This window comes from Rhamphochromis sp. 'chilingali' (assembly GCF_963969265.1).
Source record: "Rhamphochromis sp. 'chilingali' genome assembly, chromosome: 12".
Taxonomy (NCBI): Eukaryota; Metazoa; Chordata; class Actinopteri; order Cichliformes; family Cichlidae; genus Rhamphochromis; species Rhamphochromis sp. 'chilingali'.
Window position 1 is genome coordinate 32810068 of NC_137939.1, and position 15056 is coordinate 32825123.

At 42.3% G+C, this 15056-nt stretch overlaps 1 protein-coding gene across 3 annotated transcripts in view; it reads right to left on the minus strand.

Annotated features, from left to right (window-relative positions):
- The window catches only part of lima1a (LIM domain and actin binding 1a), a 28395-nt gene that overhangs the window by 5694 nt on the left and 7645 nt on the right, over nt 1-15056 (minus strand). For 2 of the 3 annotated variants that reach the window (XM_080898504.1, XM_080898503.1), the window contains exons 3-5: nt 13287-13332; nt 8618-9037; nt 758-815 (exon numbers count right to left, since the gene is read on the minus strand). In XM_080898504.1, the coding sequence (XP_080754630.1) occupies nt 758-815; nt 8618-9037; nt 13287-13332 (524 nt within the window). Of the gene's footprint in view, nt 1-757; nt 816-8617; nt 9038-9855; nt 10024-13286; nt 13333-15056 lie in introns of those variants that run through there. The other variant, XM_080898505.1, reaches the window with a different exon arrangement.

Sequence of the window (15056 nt, forward strand, 5' to 3'; positions counted from 1 at the left end):
TTATTTATTTATTTATTTATTTCTACCGTAGCCGTATACAAGATTGATAAGACAGCTAATCATGAACCTAAACAATGAGAAGAGCAGCAACAACACGCTTCTATAAAGCTGAAGTGGACCGCAGAGTCAGCAGCTTTCGCTCTACTGAGGAGGTTATGTCACGGATTCTGGGTTTACTAAAAATGAGCCCTTTAAGGTCACATGCAGGGGCTCGTTTTCTCAGGTTTCTCCTCAGTCATTTAAAAAAGAACAAAAAAGAAAAGAAAAAAGGATGACCTGCCTCTTACATGTCAAAGAGTTTCACTTCCTCTTTAAATTAAAACCACCATGAACCATTAGCCAATGAAATGACTGAGTGCGCCGTCTGAGTCGCATGTGGTGTGGAGGATATTTTAAGATTCGGCAGAGGTGCGAAGTAGCGCACAGCTGTCTTTTTATCCACCGACAGCAGTTTTTGAAGATGAAGCCATTCACCGACTTACATTCAGCTGAGATGTGTATTACAGAAGGTTTCCATTCTGCCAATAATAAAACTGTCGCTTACTTTTTTGGTATTTGATGACATTAAAATTTTGTCCACATCTAAAAAGAAATGAGAGGCTCGCTCATAGATAGAATAAAGCACATAATAAGAAACATGCAACACTAATTTCACATCAGCCGTTGCCGTCTAGGTCATTTGGTGTGTGTTGTCGATCACCTCTCAAACAAACTGCCCCCTAAAAACCCTGAAAGCACATTAAAGAGAAGCATGTACCTCCTAGTAGTTGGTCCATGCTGCCAGTGTTTCCTCGGCCTGTCTGCTCTCTGGATGCCTGCAACGTAAAAACAGACAGATGAAGAAAACAAACCGACATAAGGCAAAGAGATGAAAACACATGCAGTCCTTTGATGCTCACATGTTTCACCTGGTAGAGCCAACAGGCTGCAAGCTAAAGCCCGGCCATCAGAAAGATCAAAGAGAGACCGAGGAAATGCAAAGGTAAGAGAATCACAGAGGTCAAGAGCGGCACAGTGTTTGTGCAGTCCAAACCACTTTAATCCCCTTATGAGCTCAGTGTCTGAGACAAGACACCCCGTCTGTCCTCAGCCACCAGCCAGAAAACAAACCGATCACCTCTCTGCTGCAGGGCAGAAAAGAACACCTGCTGCTTTATAACAAAGGAGCATCTGCCCAGAACGTGGGGAATTCCCCAGTCGGACATCTCCCCCAAACTTCAGGGCACAAAATCATCCGTCTCATGCCATTTAAGGTACGGCTTACGCAACGGGACAAACAGCGGCACAGCACATTTAGCCTTTAGGCTGCAGGGGCCACGGGGAGGATTTTGGCTTCGGCCCGAGTCCTGACAGGCTCGGAGCTCTGCAGGCTTCGGCAAGTCGAGCTCAGGAACATTTCACAACATAAAGCTGAGGCAGAGTGGCCTTACATCATGGAAAAAACTGGATGAAAGTATGTTTGAGACAAGTTAAACCTCATTTGTGTAACACATTATGCATTTCCACTTTATCTTCTCTAAAAAAATAAATGCATGAAGGTGAAAGAAGAATTTATTTAACAAGCGTTCAAACCTCCAACGAGCATTATCTGTACATCTTATCTGTTATGTGCCACAGAGTCAGTGAGTGGGAACTGTACGCATTTTGAAAAGACAAGAACAAGTTTTCAGTTAGACTGACCGTGAACCTGTGTTTGTGTAAAGATGTTTTAGAACAAAGTGCTAAACGCCTGATATGACAGATGCGTTCCTTAAACTACACACTGGAGAGTTTTTGGTCTTCAAAGACTTTTTATATGTTGGTGCAGCGTCTGCAGTGATCCGTTTTGGTGAAGAGAGCTGAACGTGGAAGTGACGCTTCGAGTTACCAGTCGATTTCTTTCCCACCATCTATGGCCTCGAACTGGGTGTAGAAGGAAAGATCGCTGACAAGTGGTGGAAATGATCTTTCTTTGAAGGTCGTCTGGGTTCAGTCTTAGAGATAAGGTGAAGAGCTCAGTCGTTCAGGAAGGCTTAGTAACGCTGCTACTCCTCCACACTGAAATGAGGCTCAGGTGATTCTCATTCTCATTAGGATGTCTCCTGGACAACTTCCAGGTGAGGCATCTCTGGCATGCACACCTTGGATGAAACCCCGGAGCGCACACATAACATGCTTGAGAAACTTAGTCTTTTAGTTGGCTTGGGAATACCTTACTGTGCTACCTGCGGGAAGCCTGAGCATCTCTGCTCAGACTACGGCCCTGTGACGTGGACCCAGATGGATGTTTACATTAAACACATAAGAAAATTTCATTTTTGAGGTCAACTCAGTGCAAATGTCCACCCTGTCTAAAGTAAATGAAAGTGGAGACAGCGTCCACAAACTCACTACTTTTGAGAGAGAGGAAAAAAAAAAAAAAAAAAAGTGTTACACTGGGAAAGTCCAGCCTCATCCTTTAAACTTTCGTGTTCCCTCTTTGTGGGAAAACCTTCACAATGTTCAACTGCTGCTCACTAAATGGTGCCAGAGAATGTCACAATTACAAAAAAGTGGTGAGAGTTCAGCAAAAGGTGATAGGAAAGGTGTTAAATCCTCCAGCAAAATGAGAGAAACTGCAAAATCAGATAATTCTCTTCACATTGAATAACTCACATGACTCTAATAAAAAAAAAAAAGATTATAACAGCTTAAAGAAGCAGGATTTCCAAAGCTCGCACCTCTAGGCTTAACCTCTACCCCTTTAAAAACCGAGCAGTGACAACCAGATCATCACAGATGATGTAATCTGAGGGCGGGTAAGGGGCAAATCTGAGAGTCTGAGTCAGGAGTGAGTTCAATAATTAATAATGCACATTATGGTTAAGAAAGAACTGAATCATCTGCTGTGAACAGGAAAACACACCAACACTCAGGCCCTAAGCGGGGCGTTAAGAACAGAAACGAATCACAACAAAGGAAACAGTCATCTTTATAAGAATGGATCTATTCCCCCGGGTGGATTAGCTTCCACAGACCGGAGGTGCAGCTTTGTGGATGAAGGGGAGGATGAGGAGGAGGGGGGTCCGAGACTGGTTTGCATGCATGTGTGTGCATGAGGGGTTGAGTGGCATGTAAACAAGCATACGAGGCCAGGTTGTGTCTCGAAAGGCTGGATCAGTGGGCCAGACAAAGAATCTGATGCTAATCCTGATACTATTAAAGCTCCTAAACAGACAGACCGAGCGAGCTTCAGTTCCCCTCATGACCCCACCTCACACACACCAGAGTCTACCAGAGACAATGACTTCTTCTTACACTAAGACTTACCCAAACAAAGAGCAGGAAGGCACCTGCAGCATCAGTTAACACCCTTTAAAGGTGTTAATATACCCAGTTCAAGCCACACAATAACACTGTTTTTAAAGTGAGCTGACACAGTTGAAAGGAGCTACTGATAAAGTCCATAAAGTGGACTCTGAGAAGCCTTAAAAGGCCCCTTTCAGCTGCTGCGCAAACATCCTCGTCCAACACAGAAGTCAATAAAATAACAAGCAGGGAAAGTAAAAGTGGAGACTGTCTCAGAGCCAAACAAAGAAAGCCACAAACACCATATGTCATAGCTACCTCTCGCGAAGACAAATGAAGAGGGAGGACAAAAAAGCCACAGAGGATGAGGAGTCGGCGGCGAGACCGAGGGGAAGGCGGTTCTCACGGAGTTTGATCGTGTGTTTGAATCCAGCACCGGCAAGACCTGCAGCTCCAGAGCGGGGAGGCACAGACTGTGGCTTATCGCAGGGGAGATGTGGGGTAGGACCCTCTGGAGATGGCTTTAGGGGAGGGGGAGGAGGATGAAGGGCAGGGTGGGTGGGAATATTCGAGGCGACAAGGAGCAGGTGTTCCTAGGGGGTGCTGCTCAAAGAGGGGTGTGGTCGGATGAAGGTGGGGATGATGACGGGAGTGTGCCGTGGTTTTACAGATGGTCTTTCTTTCTTTTCTTTTTTTTCTTGTTTAAGTGTTTCACGGCCCCCCAGCATCAGAATAAAGCTTTGGGCCTACAGAGAGGAGCAATGTGGGGCAGGAGGGAGGCGGAGAAGCAGCAGCTGGTGCAGTAAGGGGGGTGACTCAGGGAGGTGACTCAGGGAGGATAGGGAGGCTGGGGCTGAGCTGGGCTGTGTGGGAGGGAGGAGGGGTGAGGGTCAATTAATTTCAGAGTGCATCGAGTCGGCCCAGAGAGGGGAGTGGATGTAGAGGGGGGTGTTTAGATAAGAGCTGGAGGAATAAACGCAGACAAACTCTTTACCGATCTGTTAGTGCGTTTAGCTTTTAGCTCAGAGAGGCCAATGTGAGCATGCTCACAGTGATGATGCTAACGTGCGTCACACAGACGACGATGAGGCTGGAGAAAGTCGATTTTGTTTGAGTAAATCTTCCTAAATATCCCCCAAATTATAGGTAGTGAATATCGATTCTGTTACTAAAGATGGTATAAAAAAAAAAAAATAGGCGGAAACACCGTGATGTCACATATTGGCTAATTAAATCTCAGACTCAAAACTAGTGACCGAGCCCATAAAAATCATCAGGAAAATATTTACGGGGGTTAAATAAAAATAATGAAAGCAATTCCACACTGGCTTCATTTGTCAGATCCCAAAGCTACGTCTGTCTGTCACACCATCTAGGACTCCCAGTAATTCACACGATGGTGATATTTTTTGCTAATGTGTGTCCACAGTTGGACAAATGCAGAGGTTTTTTCCATTTTATTATTAGGCATCCCCACCCCTTTGATATGAGGCATAAAGCAAGCAGCAGCAGACAATTTCTACAAAAATCAGCCTGCATTAGCAGAATGCTAGGACATGCATCAGGTTTTAATTAAATTCAGACTCATTTACTGGTAAATGGAGTGGTACTTATAGAGTTAAGCACTTAAAGCACACGGTTTTATCTACGCCCATGTGTTCAAACATCCACTCACACCGATTCATAAGGGGCAACTCCAAGAAAACTTCAGCATGCAGAATGAAGGAGTCGATTGATTGGCAGACAATACCATATTTGCAAAAACAAACTTATCGTGCATCAATTTACGCAGAAAAAGTACTAAATACTAATTTTCGCTGAGGACCACCTCATGTGCAAACATCACAACATCAAATTTCAGCTAATAGTATAGCAGTACTAAAAACAAACCAAAGGAAAGTTAGGTCCAAGATAAAGAGCGCTTAGCATCTCCATAATGATCTGAGATTTATCCGGTATGAATCCAAACTTGCCAATATAAGCCGTCTTATCACTTGGGGACTTTCCGAGTCCAGGAGCATTGGGATTACTCATTTTGCTGCTTGTTTGAAACACTTTGTGGAAAATACACCACACGTCATGCTTGGCCGAACAGCCAAGTTTTTGTTGCTTTTACACTTTTCCTATGTCAGCGCCAGTCAGCACACAGTGGAAATTTATAATATATGTACTTAAAAAAATAAAAATAAAGTAACACTTTTAAGACTGTAAAAGGAGAGATTATGATGATGATTTTGACCTGGACTTGAATGCTTAAGTGCAAAACTGACATTTTGGTGTCCGGAGAACACATTTTGGTCAAAGCTTTAGTGATTGCTGATATCAGTCCATGATTTCATACCAAATATATTCAGTAGTTGTTATGAAAATGCTCATGACAGTGCGAGAAAAAGCCAGGGGACATTAGAGGTATTAGACCATTCACCTCAAAGGAATTGCCATCCGAGATAACATGACTTCAAAGAAAAGAAGGGTGGAGGTCTTTGATGGGTGGCAGTGAGGGTTAAGAGAGAAAACAGGGGCGAGGTGGAGCTGAGGAGCAGAGAGTGGAGCACAAGGGTGATTGATGAGGTGGGGAGGGGAGGCGGAGAGCTTTGACGGCCTTGGGGGGAGACTGTCTGACGAGGCTCAGAGTGCAGATCAGCTGTCTGCAGTCATGAGTCTGCCAGCCTGCTGCACCATGACATCATCTGCCCCGTGAAGGGGAGCTCAACAAAGAAGCAGAGAGCCCGCCTCGGCCCTACAGTGGAGCCTATTGTACAAGCCCCGGACACTGTGTCTACAGAACTGTATAGATCCTGTATTTCAGCTCGAGGATTTCCCCAAACAAGCCCTCCTTTGGAAGGACAACTATGCAGCGAGCAATAAAAAGACTCCTTCCCTCCAGCTCCCCAGAGTGCTCCTTCATCTCACTTTTTAAAAGCCCACATAGGAGGCGGGTGTGGAGAGGAGAGTGGCGGATGTCTTTGTTTAAACGCCACGTTTTACTGCACGTTTCTTCATCCCATGTTTCCTTACAACCCCTTCTTTGTCCTTTGTTAACAAAAAAAAAAAAAAAAAAAAAAGTTTCCATGAAGAATCAGACTCTTAAGCCAAAACTGAGAGAGTCAATCCTGCTCAGCATTATCTGTGCATCTTCCTCCTCTGTGCCACATTAAGACCTTAATATCCAGGTGCCATTAATTTGTATTAATGGCACCTGGATATTAATTTAATCTCTTCCTGGACTGAAAACCAAAGCTGCACTTCCTCAAATTGCCACTTGAAGGTGGAGTTCATCCCCACTGACCTACATTATAAAATGTCCAATTTCACAACAGAATTAGAATCAGTATATGGAAGCACCTTAAAGCAGCGGTCCCTAACACCGGGCCTCGGACTGGTACCAGTGCATGAATCGTTAGGTACCAGGCCGCGAGAGTTGAGGCTCGGGTATGAAATTTATGGTTTTTAATCTTTTTTTTTTTTAATCGTTTTTATCGTCAACTCTGTTTCCCTGGATCTTTTCCTGTGTGTTTGAAATAAATCTTTGTTTTTTTGGTACCGGTACTGGTTTTAATTTGTTGTATTTATCCGCGACACCTTAAAGACCAGTCTGTGAAAATATTGTCGGACATAAGCAGTTTGGGGACCGCTGCTTTAAAGCATGTTAGCATCAGCTGAAAACTGAGCCGTCCATCCGCTCCTCCAAACATTGGGAGCAGCATGAACACGAAAGCTGAAACTTGAGAGAAGAGAGAAAAAAAAAAAAAAGAGCAAACACATGGAGATAAAGGGAAGGAAAAACTGGAAGAAACCTCGGGAAGAACCAAGCCTCTTGGGGTAACCAAGATGACAAGAAATAAACCAAAGAAAGCCAACAAATTCACCATTTTCACCTTTTTGTCAACAGTTTATCCTTTCTGGCCTAATGACAATTTATACATTTGTAACATTTTTAAATACTGAGGTCTTCTTCCCACTGAGCACCACAAACATCAAACAATCAAATTTAATAATAGAAAAATTGAACCTCTGTCAAAACTGAGTGAAAGTGAATCAACAGTAAGTGGAGTTGTTGATTTTGTAGGACTGAGAAGAACTGCAGAGCACACGTCTTTCACTGGGTCCCATTATTAACGCCCATTTTATTGTTATGCTGATGACTCACTTATTTTCCCAGTAATCTAAATCAAATCTTATCTCATCTCTCTGATATTTAGAGCCAGATGTCTCAAAATTTCCTATGTCCTGGTGTATTTGCCCCCCCGGGAGCTGGACACAGCTTTTATTTCCAAGTAAGCCGTTTAATCATACCGTGTCTAAATGAATTTTTTCCTCCCTTTCTAGTGGCGTTCTTGAGAAGGTCATACATGCTTTCATTTCCACATCTTTATTAATAAATATTATGTGGTCATGTCTTAAATATTTAACTCACCACTATTAAAGCACTCATTAGCTCACACATATGAAGTTTTTTTCCCATATTTAGTGTCTAATCACCACATTTTTAATTACTGTTCCAGTTTGTAATGAGCCCTTTAACTAGAAGTGTTTTTGTTATATTAGTATTTTTATTATTTTAACCATTTTTTGTCTTTTTTAGTATTTGTATTTTAGAATTTCTAACTATTACTTTTATTATTGCTGGTGTATTTATAAGTGGTCATGTTTATTTCAGTATTTTTACATTTACATAACTGGGAGGTCACGGTAGTTAAAGGCTAAACCCCAAATTTAAATTTGTAAAGCACATCGAGTTCGGACTCATCAGTCCACCTCTGAAAGCCTCACAGTGGCTCGTCATAAAATGGTCGCTCTCTATTGAGGAAACAGCGTGGCTCTTGTTAATGTGCCACACTTTGGAGTATGAGCACTTTTCATTTTACACGCCTTGAGCTGATGCATGACTGGACGTCAAATTCCTCGACTTTTATGCTCCACAAACAACAATTAGCTGCCTCGGGGAGCACGAAGCAGAGATCTCTCAGGGATCTTTGCAGAGAGAAATGTGCGAGTCAGCTGAGAGTGTGTGTTTCTTTTAAAGGAGGAGGATGTGAAGTGGGGCTACACCATGTGACTATCAGCATGACGGCACTGGGGGGGATCTGACTTCTTTGAGAACAAGTGGACAGTTTTAGGAAGCCCAGACTACTAACTTATCTTCTCAATTTCTGATTCATTTTAATGTATGATGCTTCATCAGAGGAAGGCACACGAAGCTAAACTAGGTACTCATGAAGATTTTATTCCACAGCTTACTCTACTTACAAAGTTTCTATATTAAGACTGAAAATAAAAATATATTTCACTGAAACAGAAACGCCTAAAAGTTGAAATGAGGACAAACTCACAGAGAAGCAGTACTTGCCTTTTCTGGGCTTTCTCCTTTCTCGAACATCATCTTGAGGCTGTTGAGGGGGATGCTGGGCTTCTCGCACTCGGGCACTTCAGCTGCCGATGCCGCCGCTCCCTCCTGCTCCTCTGAATCTCTGCTGGGCTTCGCCTCCATGTCCGTCATGTCCTGGCTGGTCTCTCTGGTTACTCTGTGAACCTGGATCTCTGTATCCTGGTCCTGTGAGAGTACTGTAGTTTTTAGGGAGTCTTGCTGAAGCTTGATTTGGGATGAAGGTGCAGATCTGGAGCCTGGTAACGTGCTGACTGGAGTCAGAGGGGCCTGAGATTGGGATCTCTGGATGGACGGCAGTTCCTGCTGTTGCTGCTGCTCCCAGCGTTTCTTTAAAGCACTCAGGTTCCCGCCACACAGTGTCGAGGGTAGAGCTTCCACAACCTGAACAGGAAACAGTCACTCGGTTAAATTTTTTACCTCTGTAGCATCAAAGGTAAAACAGTTTTATAACTGTTAGTTTCAATAAATCTTAAGACTCTTTATCTCAATGTCAATTTAATTAACACCATCTAGGTTCATTTTCCTCCCATCCTCAAAAAACAAAACAAGATATGGACATAAAAATATTGGATATGCAAAGACTGAAACATATTTCCAAACAATACAGAGCATTTCTGATTATACATCCAAAACCTTTCTGCTGTCATATTTTGTTTGTGTGTCAGGAAACAAGAAAAGATTCATATCTGAAAAGACAACTCGATGTGGGTCAGATGCACAAGTCTGTAATGCGCTGCAGTGCAAGTGCAGTTTTCTGTCATTGTAAGAAAGTCCTGGGGAAAAAAAAGTCATCTGATGGTAAGCTTCAAGTGTAATTTTTGTCCAGATAACCATTCAAAACAAGTGTAGCATCACATTTTTAGAGGGAGTACACGCTAGAATACGTCTGATGTTTGTGCAAATTAATCAACTGTTAAATCACCTGACGAGTTTGGCTTTAAGCCTCCAGGTCACAAGAGCCTAAAAAACTGATTTAAGCATAAAAAGTCTATTAATTTATATTATTTACTGAAAAATGTCACAAAAACAAATATAGACTCTATATGTTAAGAATCTTGAATCAGAAAACCTGTTGAGTGTCTGCTTAAAAATGAATCAGCAGTAAAGATGTTTCCACTCAGTAAATAAATCACCCAATGAGCTGGACTTTAATGCACGAGAATGAAGAGATACAAGAACTACAAGAACCTGGGACTGACCCGACTGTAGCTGTAGCTGTAGCTTTCTGTTGTTTTGGTCATTTAAGACTCAGATGCCTCGTTTAACTATGACGGTTGTTCTAAACACGAGTTAGTCCAGCTCTTATCTGTCATTTCAGACGTTTTTATCGTCACTTTGGGCACCAAGTATCTGCCTTCAGGCTTCTGCAGCAGGAAATCTTAATACTCCATGGTTCACTGCAAAACATTACAATGCAATCTAATTAAAGTCTGCATGCATACATTTCACAAAACCTCCCATCCATGCCTTGCTGGTTAACTTTGAGAGTTAACCAGCTCTAGTTTTGTGTATCGTGCAGATGCAATGAGATGAAAAGGTTGCTGGGTGAAGAATTCAAACACAGCAGAGACCACAGAGAAGATAACCCTCATTTTTACTGCCAACCACACAAACAATCACACAACAAACTATGATGACTCACAATTTCTGAGGCTCTGGCAGAGGAGACTCCCACTGAGGGATGCTAGCTGCTCTCAGTCTGTTTTTAGTTTAGTCAATAAATTCCATCAATGCTGGACACACGCCACTTTGACTCTCCGATTTCTGAATGACGCTAAAAACATTTAAACTAAATCAAACAGCATCTGCACTGACATTAAACTACATGTTCGCATTCTTGCAAGCAGAGTGTGCACAGTCTGAGCTAGGTAACAAAAGGAAAAGACATGAAAAGGAAACAGGAAGTCCTGCATGAAAGACAAAAGAGCCGTGAGTTGCTCTGCATGCGCATCTATAAACCTGGAGCTGAAAAGAAAGCTAGAAAAACTTTTTTCCTTTTGTGTGTGTGTGTGTCAAAAACCTGAGTGTGAGGCAGACGACCTGGCTGTCCGGTTGAAAATTCTGTGAAAGTGTGTGTGTGCTGGTGTCTGCTGACCGGCTGGAAGTGCTACAGGCTGTCCCAGATGTGAGAGGCTTGAGAAGTGATCAGAATGAAGCAGAATGAAGCAACTAGCCCACCCCCCCCCTTTCTATGACACAGAGGAAAGGAAGGAGGGAAGGAAGGAGAGGGAGTGAAGGGGGCGAAGGGTGAGGGGGCGGGGAGGTAAGGAAGGAGGGAGAGAAAATCAGAAACAGACAGTCGATGAGGGAAAGGAGGGAAAATAAAGACAGGAAATGTGAAAAAGGTAAAGGGGAGGGAGGTGGAAACCTTAAAAAATAAAAACTCTCACAAAGAACTGCACAGAGCCTGAACAAATACCAATCTCCTGATAAGCCTCCCGGGCTGGTATCTACATCTGATGTTTAGTTTAGAGATTGGATTTGATAGGAACACCTTTAGCTCCAGTCTTCCTCTCAGGAAATGAGGGATTGCCAGAGAAATTCGACAGAACTGCCATTCAGCATTTACACGAACAACAACAACAGATTTGACACCCTGAGAAGTTTGACGTGGGGAAGGAATGCAAGATTGTCTTTAATGATGAGATGTTTTGCAACCTGGTAGAAAATACCAGGGAGAGGGGGCGGGGTTTGGGCTTTACAAGGCAACTTCAGGTTTAAGCTCAAGTTTTCAGGGTTAGGAAGGTGTGAGAGAGGAGATCAGCAAAACCCACCACCTACGGACTGATCACTTCTCTGGACCTCATCGCACAGGAGGGTCTAAGGTTTTAGAGGCAGCAGAGTTTTCTTTGTATTGATGAGGATCAACAAGAAAACTTTGCTTATATAAATCCTCTGGCTGCACGTAGTTATAAAGCAGTTTCACAGTCGTGGCCCTAACATAGTGACCATGTAGTTGGATCCACTTTTCTGATACTGTTTACAAGAACTTTAAAACAAAAACAGAAAAAAAAAAAGACCAGGTAGCTCAAACCAAAGTCTTGCAGAACTAACCCACATGATATACACAGTAACTGAGACCTGCTGTAAAAAGTGGCTCTGATTTGATATTTAATGAGCCTTTAATTTGGTTAAGAAGTAAACTCAAAGCAAAGAGTGACCGGCGTATAAAGCCGCCCGTTTAACCTGAAGCTACGTCCACAGTTACATCTGTGTTTTCCACTTTACTTTCTAAAAAAAACATCCCACCTACAAGGATACATTGTGAAAAATAGCTCCATCCACATCTAAACAAAAATTACAAAGCAACAGGTGATGATTTAACCAACTCTACAGAAATGTTGGCCAATCAGAAGCCTAGTTTAATTCTATTTTCTTTATATAGTGACAAATCATGACGACAGCAGCATCAAAGCTGAGCAAGAAAATATTATCAGGCCAACTAAGACAGCTGAGAGGGGAAGAAGTGAGTGATGTTTGGACAGGCAGTGTGGTGCTACTACTACAACAACAACACGTGTGCGTTTGTGAGAAAGCATGTACAAACTGCAGATAATAAGATTAACAGAAACAATATTTGGTTCACATCCACCACTACAGAAAATGCCCTTACACTAAAGAGACATACACCTCTGATGCTGCAAGAACAAAAAATGTCAGAGTTACTTAGAAGGTTTTTACTTTTTACTTCATTTTCAATGACTTAAAAGAAACAAAGGGGTCAAAAGTGTAGAAAAGGCTTCCCGTGTGTGGAAAGGGCCCGAGTCACCACGCTGACCAGGTGTGACGGAGGCTCCTTGTTATCAGTGCAGCAGAACAGCTGATGCCCAAAGCAATAACAGAATAATTTCACTGCTGGAGCTTGCTGCATGCTGGAGATGTTTCCAAGATTATCGTCTCCAAGCAGTTATTTGAGTCTCCGCCAGACTGAGAGCAGTTTAGGGTTTATATTTTAACACTGCATTTGAAAGGCCAAATATTATCCTTTCAACTGCTCTGTTATTAGCTGACAGCTGGAGTTCCCTTAATAAGGCTTTTAATCAGCTTTCAGAATGAGTCACATTACTACAGTCGAGATTTCCACACAGAAACGGAGTAAACAAAGAGCAAGTGAGGTCACTGAACTCCAAATTCTGAGAGAGAACGAGGGTTTGGTCTGTGCATGTCCACATAGTTTTTGGGAAAATGTTAAGAAATGATGCAGCAGAGCATGTGGGTCTACGCAGTAGTTTATACTCGTATGAATATGGGGAATGAGATGCTGCTGATGGGTGAAGTTTTCCCCTCTGTGAATTAAAAATAGAAAGTGTCGAAGCTTTTCAGATTAAAAAATGTGGCACGTTTGGGATACAGGACTCACTGAATGGAGTTCGACTTCTGTGCGTCTGTGTTAACGGCAGCAGCAGCATTAATTAGCAGGTCTAAACATGGCAGCAGGCTGTGTTTTAATGATAGATACTGGTGGTTCTGGTGCAGGGACTACTAGGGTGGAGAGGGTGAAGCACTTTGTTTTTAATTCTGAAATTTAACTTGAGGCCAAGTATTGAGGCCATGATAGAAAACACTTCTTCCACCGCTGGGAAGCAACGAATCGTCACAGACATACAGGAGTGAATTTGAATGTACGCACCGTTTTCTTCTTCTCTATGCTGCCCTCTTCTGCTGCCATCTGGTACCTGTGGAGGACAAAAACTGCTTCAGATAAACAATAACTGAGAGGATGAGGCCCAGTGAGGAAGAAGCAGAACCGCTTCCCAGGAAATTCGTTAGAAAAATAAATAAATGTTCCCGCTTCTCTCCAAAAACAATAAATTAGTTAATGTGTTAAAGTAAAACTGTTTGGAAAAACATCATCACGTGTCGTCTTGCAAAAAGTACACAGAGGGAGTGGATTCATTGTTTCAGAGTGAAACAGATTTTATTGGCCAGGTTTTATTTAAGATAAAGTATTTTAATTGATTGAAGATTCATTTCCTGTTTTGTTTCTGAGACCCCGATAACCAGCAGGAATTTACAAGTCTGGATGGCAGCAAAAAGTATGTGACTTGTATACATTAATATAAGCCATCAATTAATAACCCACAACTAATCCTTTCAACAGAGCAAACATCATCACACAATTAGTGAAACTAATCATTTTCATCTTCTCATCATTTGCCCTGTTAAACAAAGGGAATTATGGTCCTTAATCTCTGTCTTATATTAATGTGTCTGCTGCTGAGAGGTTTACAAGTTTTAACAAGTGACTCGTTCTGCTTAATTTCTCATTTCTTGTGTGTGTCAGGAGAAAGTTGATTTGTTGACAAGCAGGCAAGAACAGGGAAAACAGTGGCAGCGGATTTCGCTGAAGTTCAAATAAAACATCAAATATGAATAACTGTGGTATGAAAAATACAAAATTCTCCACAGTCGACACTTTTTATTGTTCAACGCTTCAGATCTTCAGCCTCAGACTGGCTGCACCACACATTTTAGCCCCAAACTGACAACAAACACGGCCAGTTCGTAGCTGAACCACTGCTGTCCTTCACAGGTGTTTCTACCCGGAGACAAAAATCATGTTTGGGACAGTGAGTCCAAATTAAGTTTGGCTCAAAGCCTCTCAGCTGTGCTGAGGAAACATTAACACTAATAAGCCAGATGTGGCTGTTTCTGCACAGAGCCAACAGCAAAAAGAGACATTGTATCTAATCAATGAGGACAACAGCCAGCTTTAAAGACCGACTCTTGAGTCTTGCTCTGAATATTTAAGTTTTGCTAACAGAACCTAAAGACTAGATTTTACATTGCTGGTTATGTGGGTTTGTTTGTTTTTTCCACTCCTACTTGGTAAGGAAAAAAAAATGAGACACTGCAAACATTTATGGAGAAATGATAATGCCACCATAGACTTAATTTGGATGACATTCTTCATTTCCAGCTGCCAAGATAATATGATAGCTCATGTAATATGAACTTTTGCTTTCAAATCGAGGCAGGTGGTCGGACTTATTCCCAAGTGGGTCTCCTCCGCCTGCTGCAGAGCAGATTTCAGGTTTCATTTACCTGCCAACCCCTGATTATGTTCATTTTTGTCGTCATGGCTCTTGCAAATAGTGAAGTTCATTCGCATGAAGATTGTCAACAACTGGTAAATGCACTCACTTCCTTATCTGATCTGTGTCTACAGTGTCTTCTTTTTCTTTTGACCCACTGCACACACAAAGGGCAGCTCTAACCAAAAGCTTCTCCCATTTCAGCTGATCAGCAGTTTTCTTCATGTAAATTTACACCAGCAGCATGATGGAAAACCATCTCAGGAGGTTGTCGTAAAGAGTGACCCTGCAAGGTCTCCTGTCTTTAGATGTGAGAGGGCTGCAGAGTTCAATGGCTTAAAAGTTTGTTTTTGTGCATAGTAAGG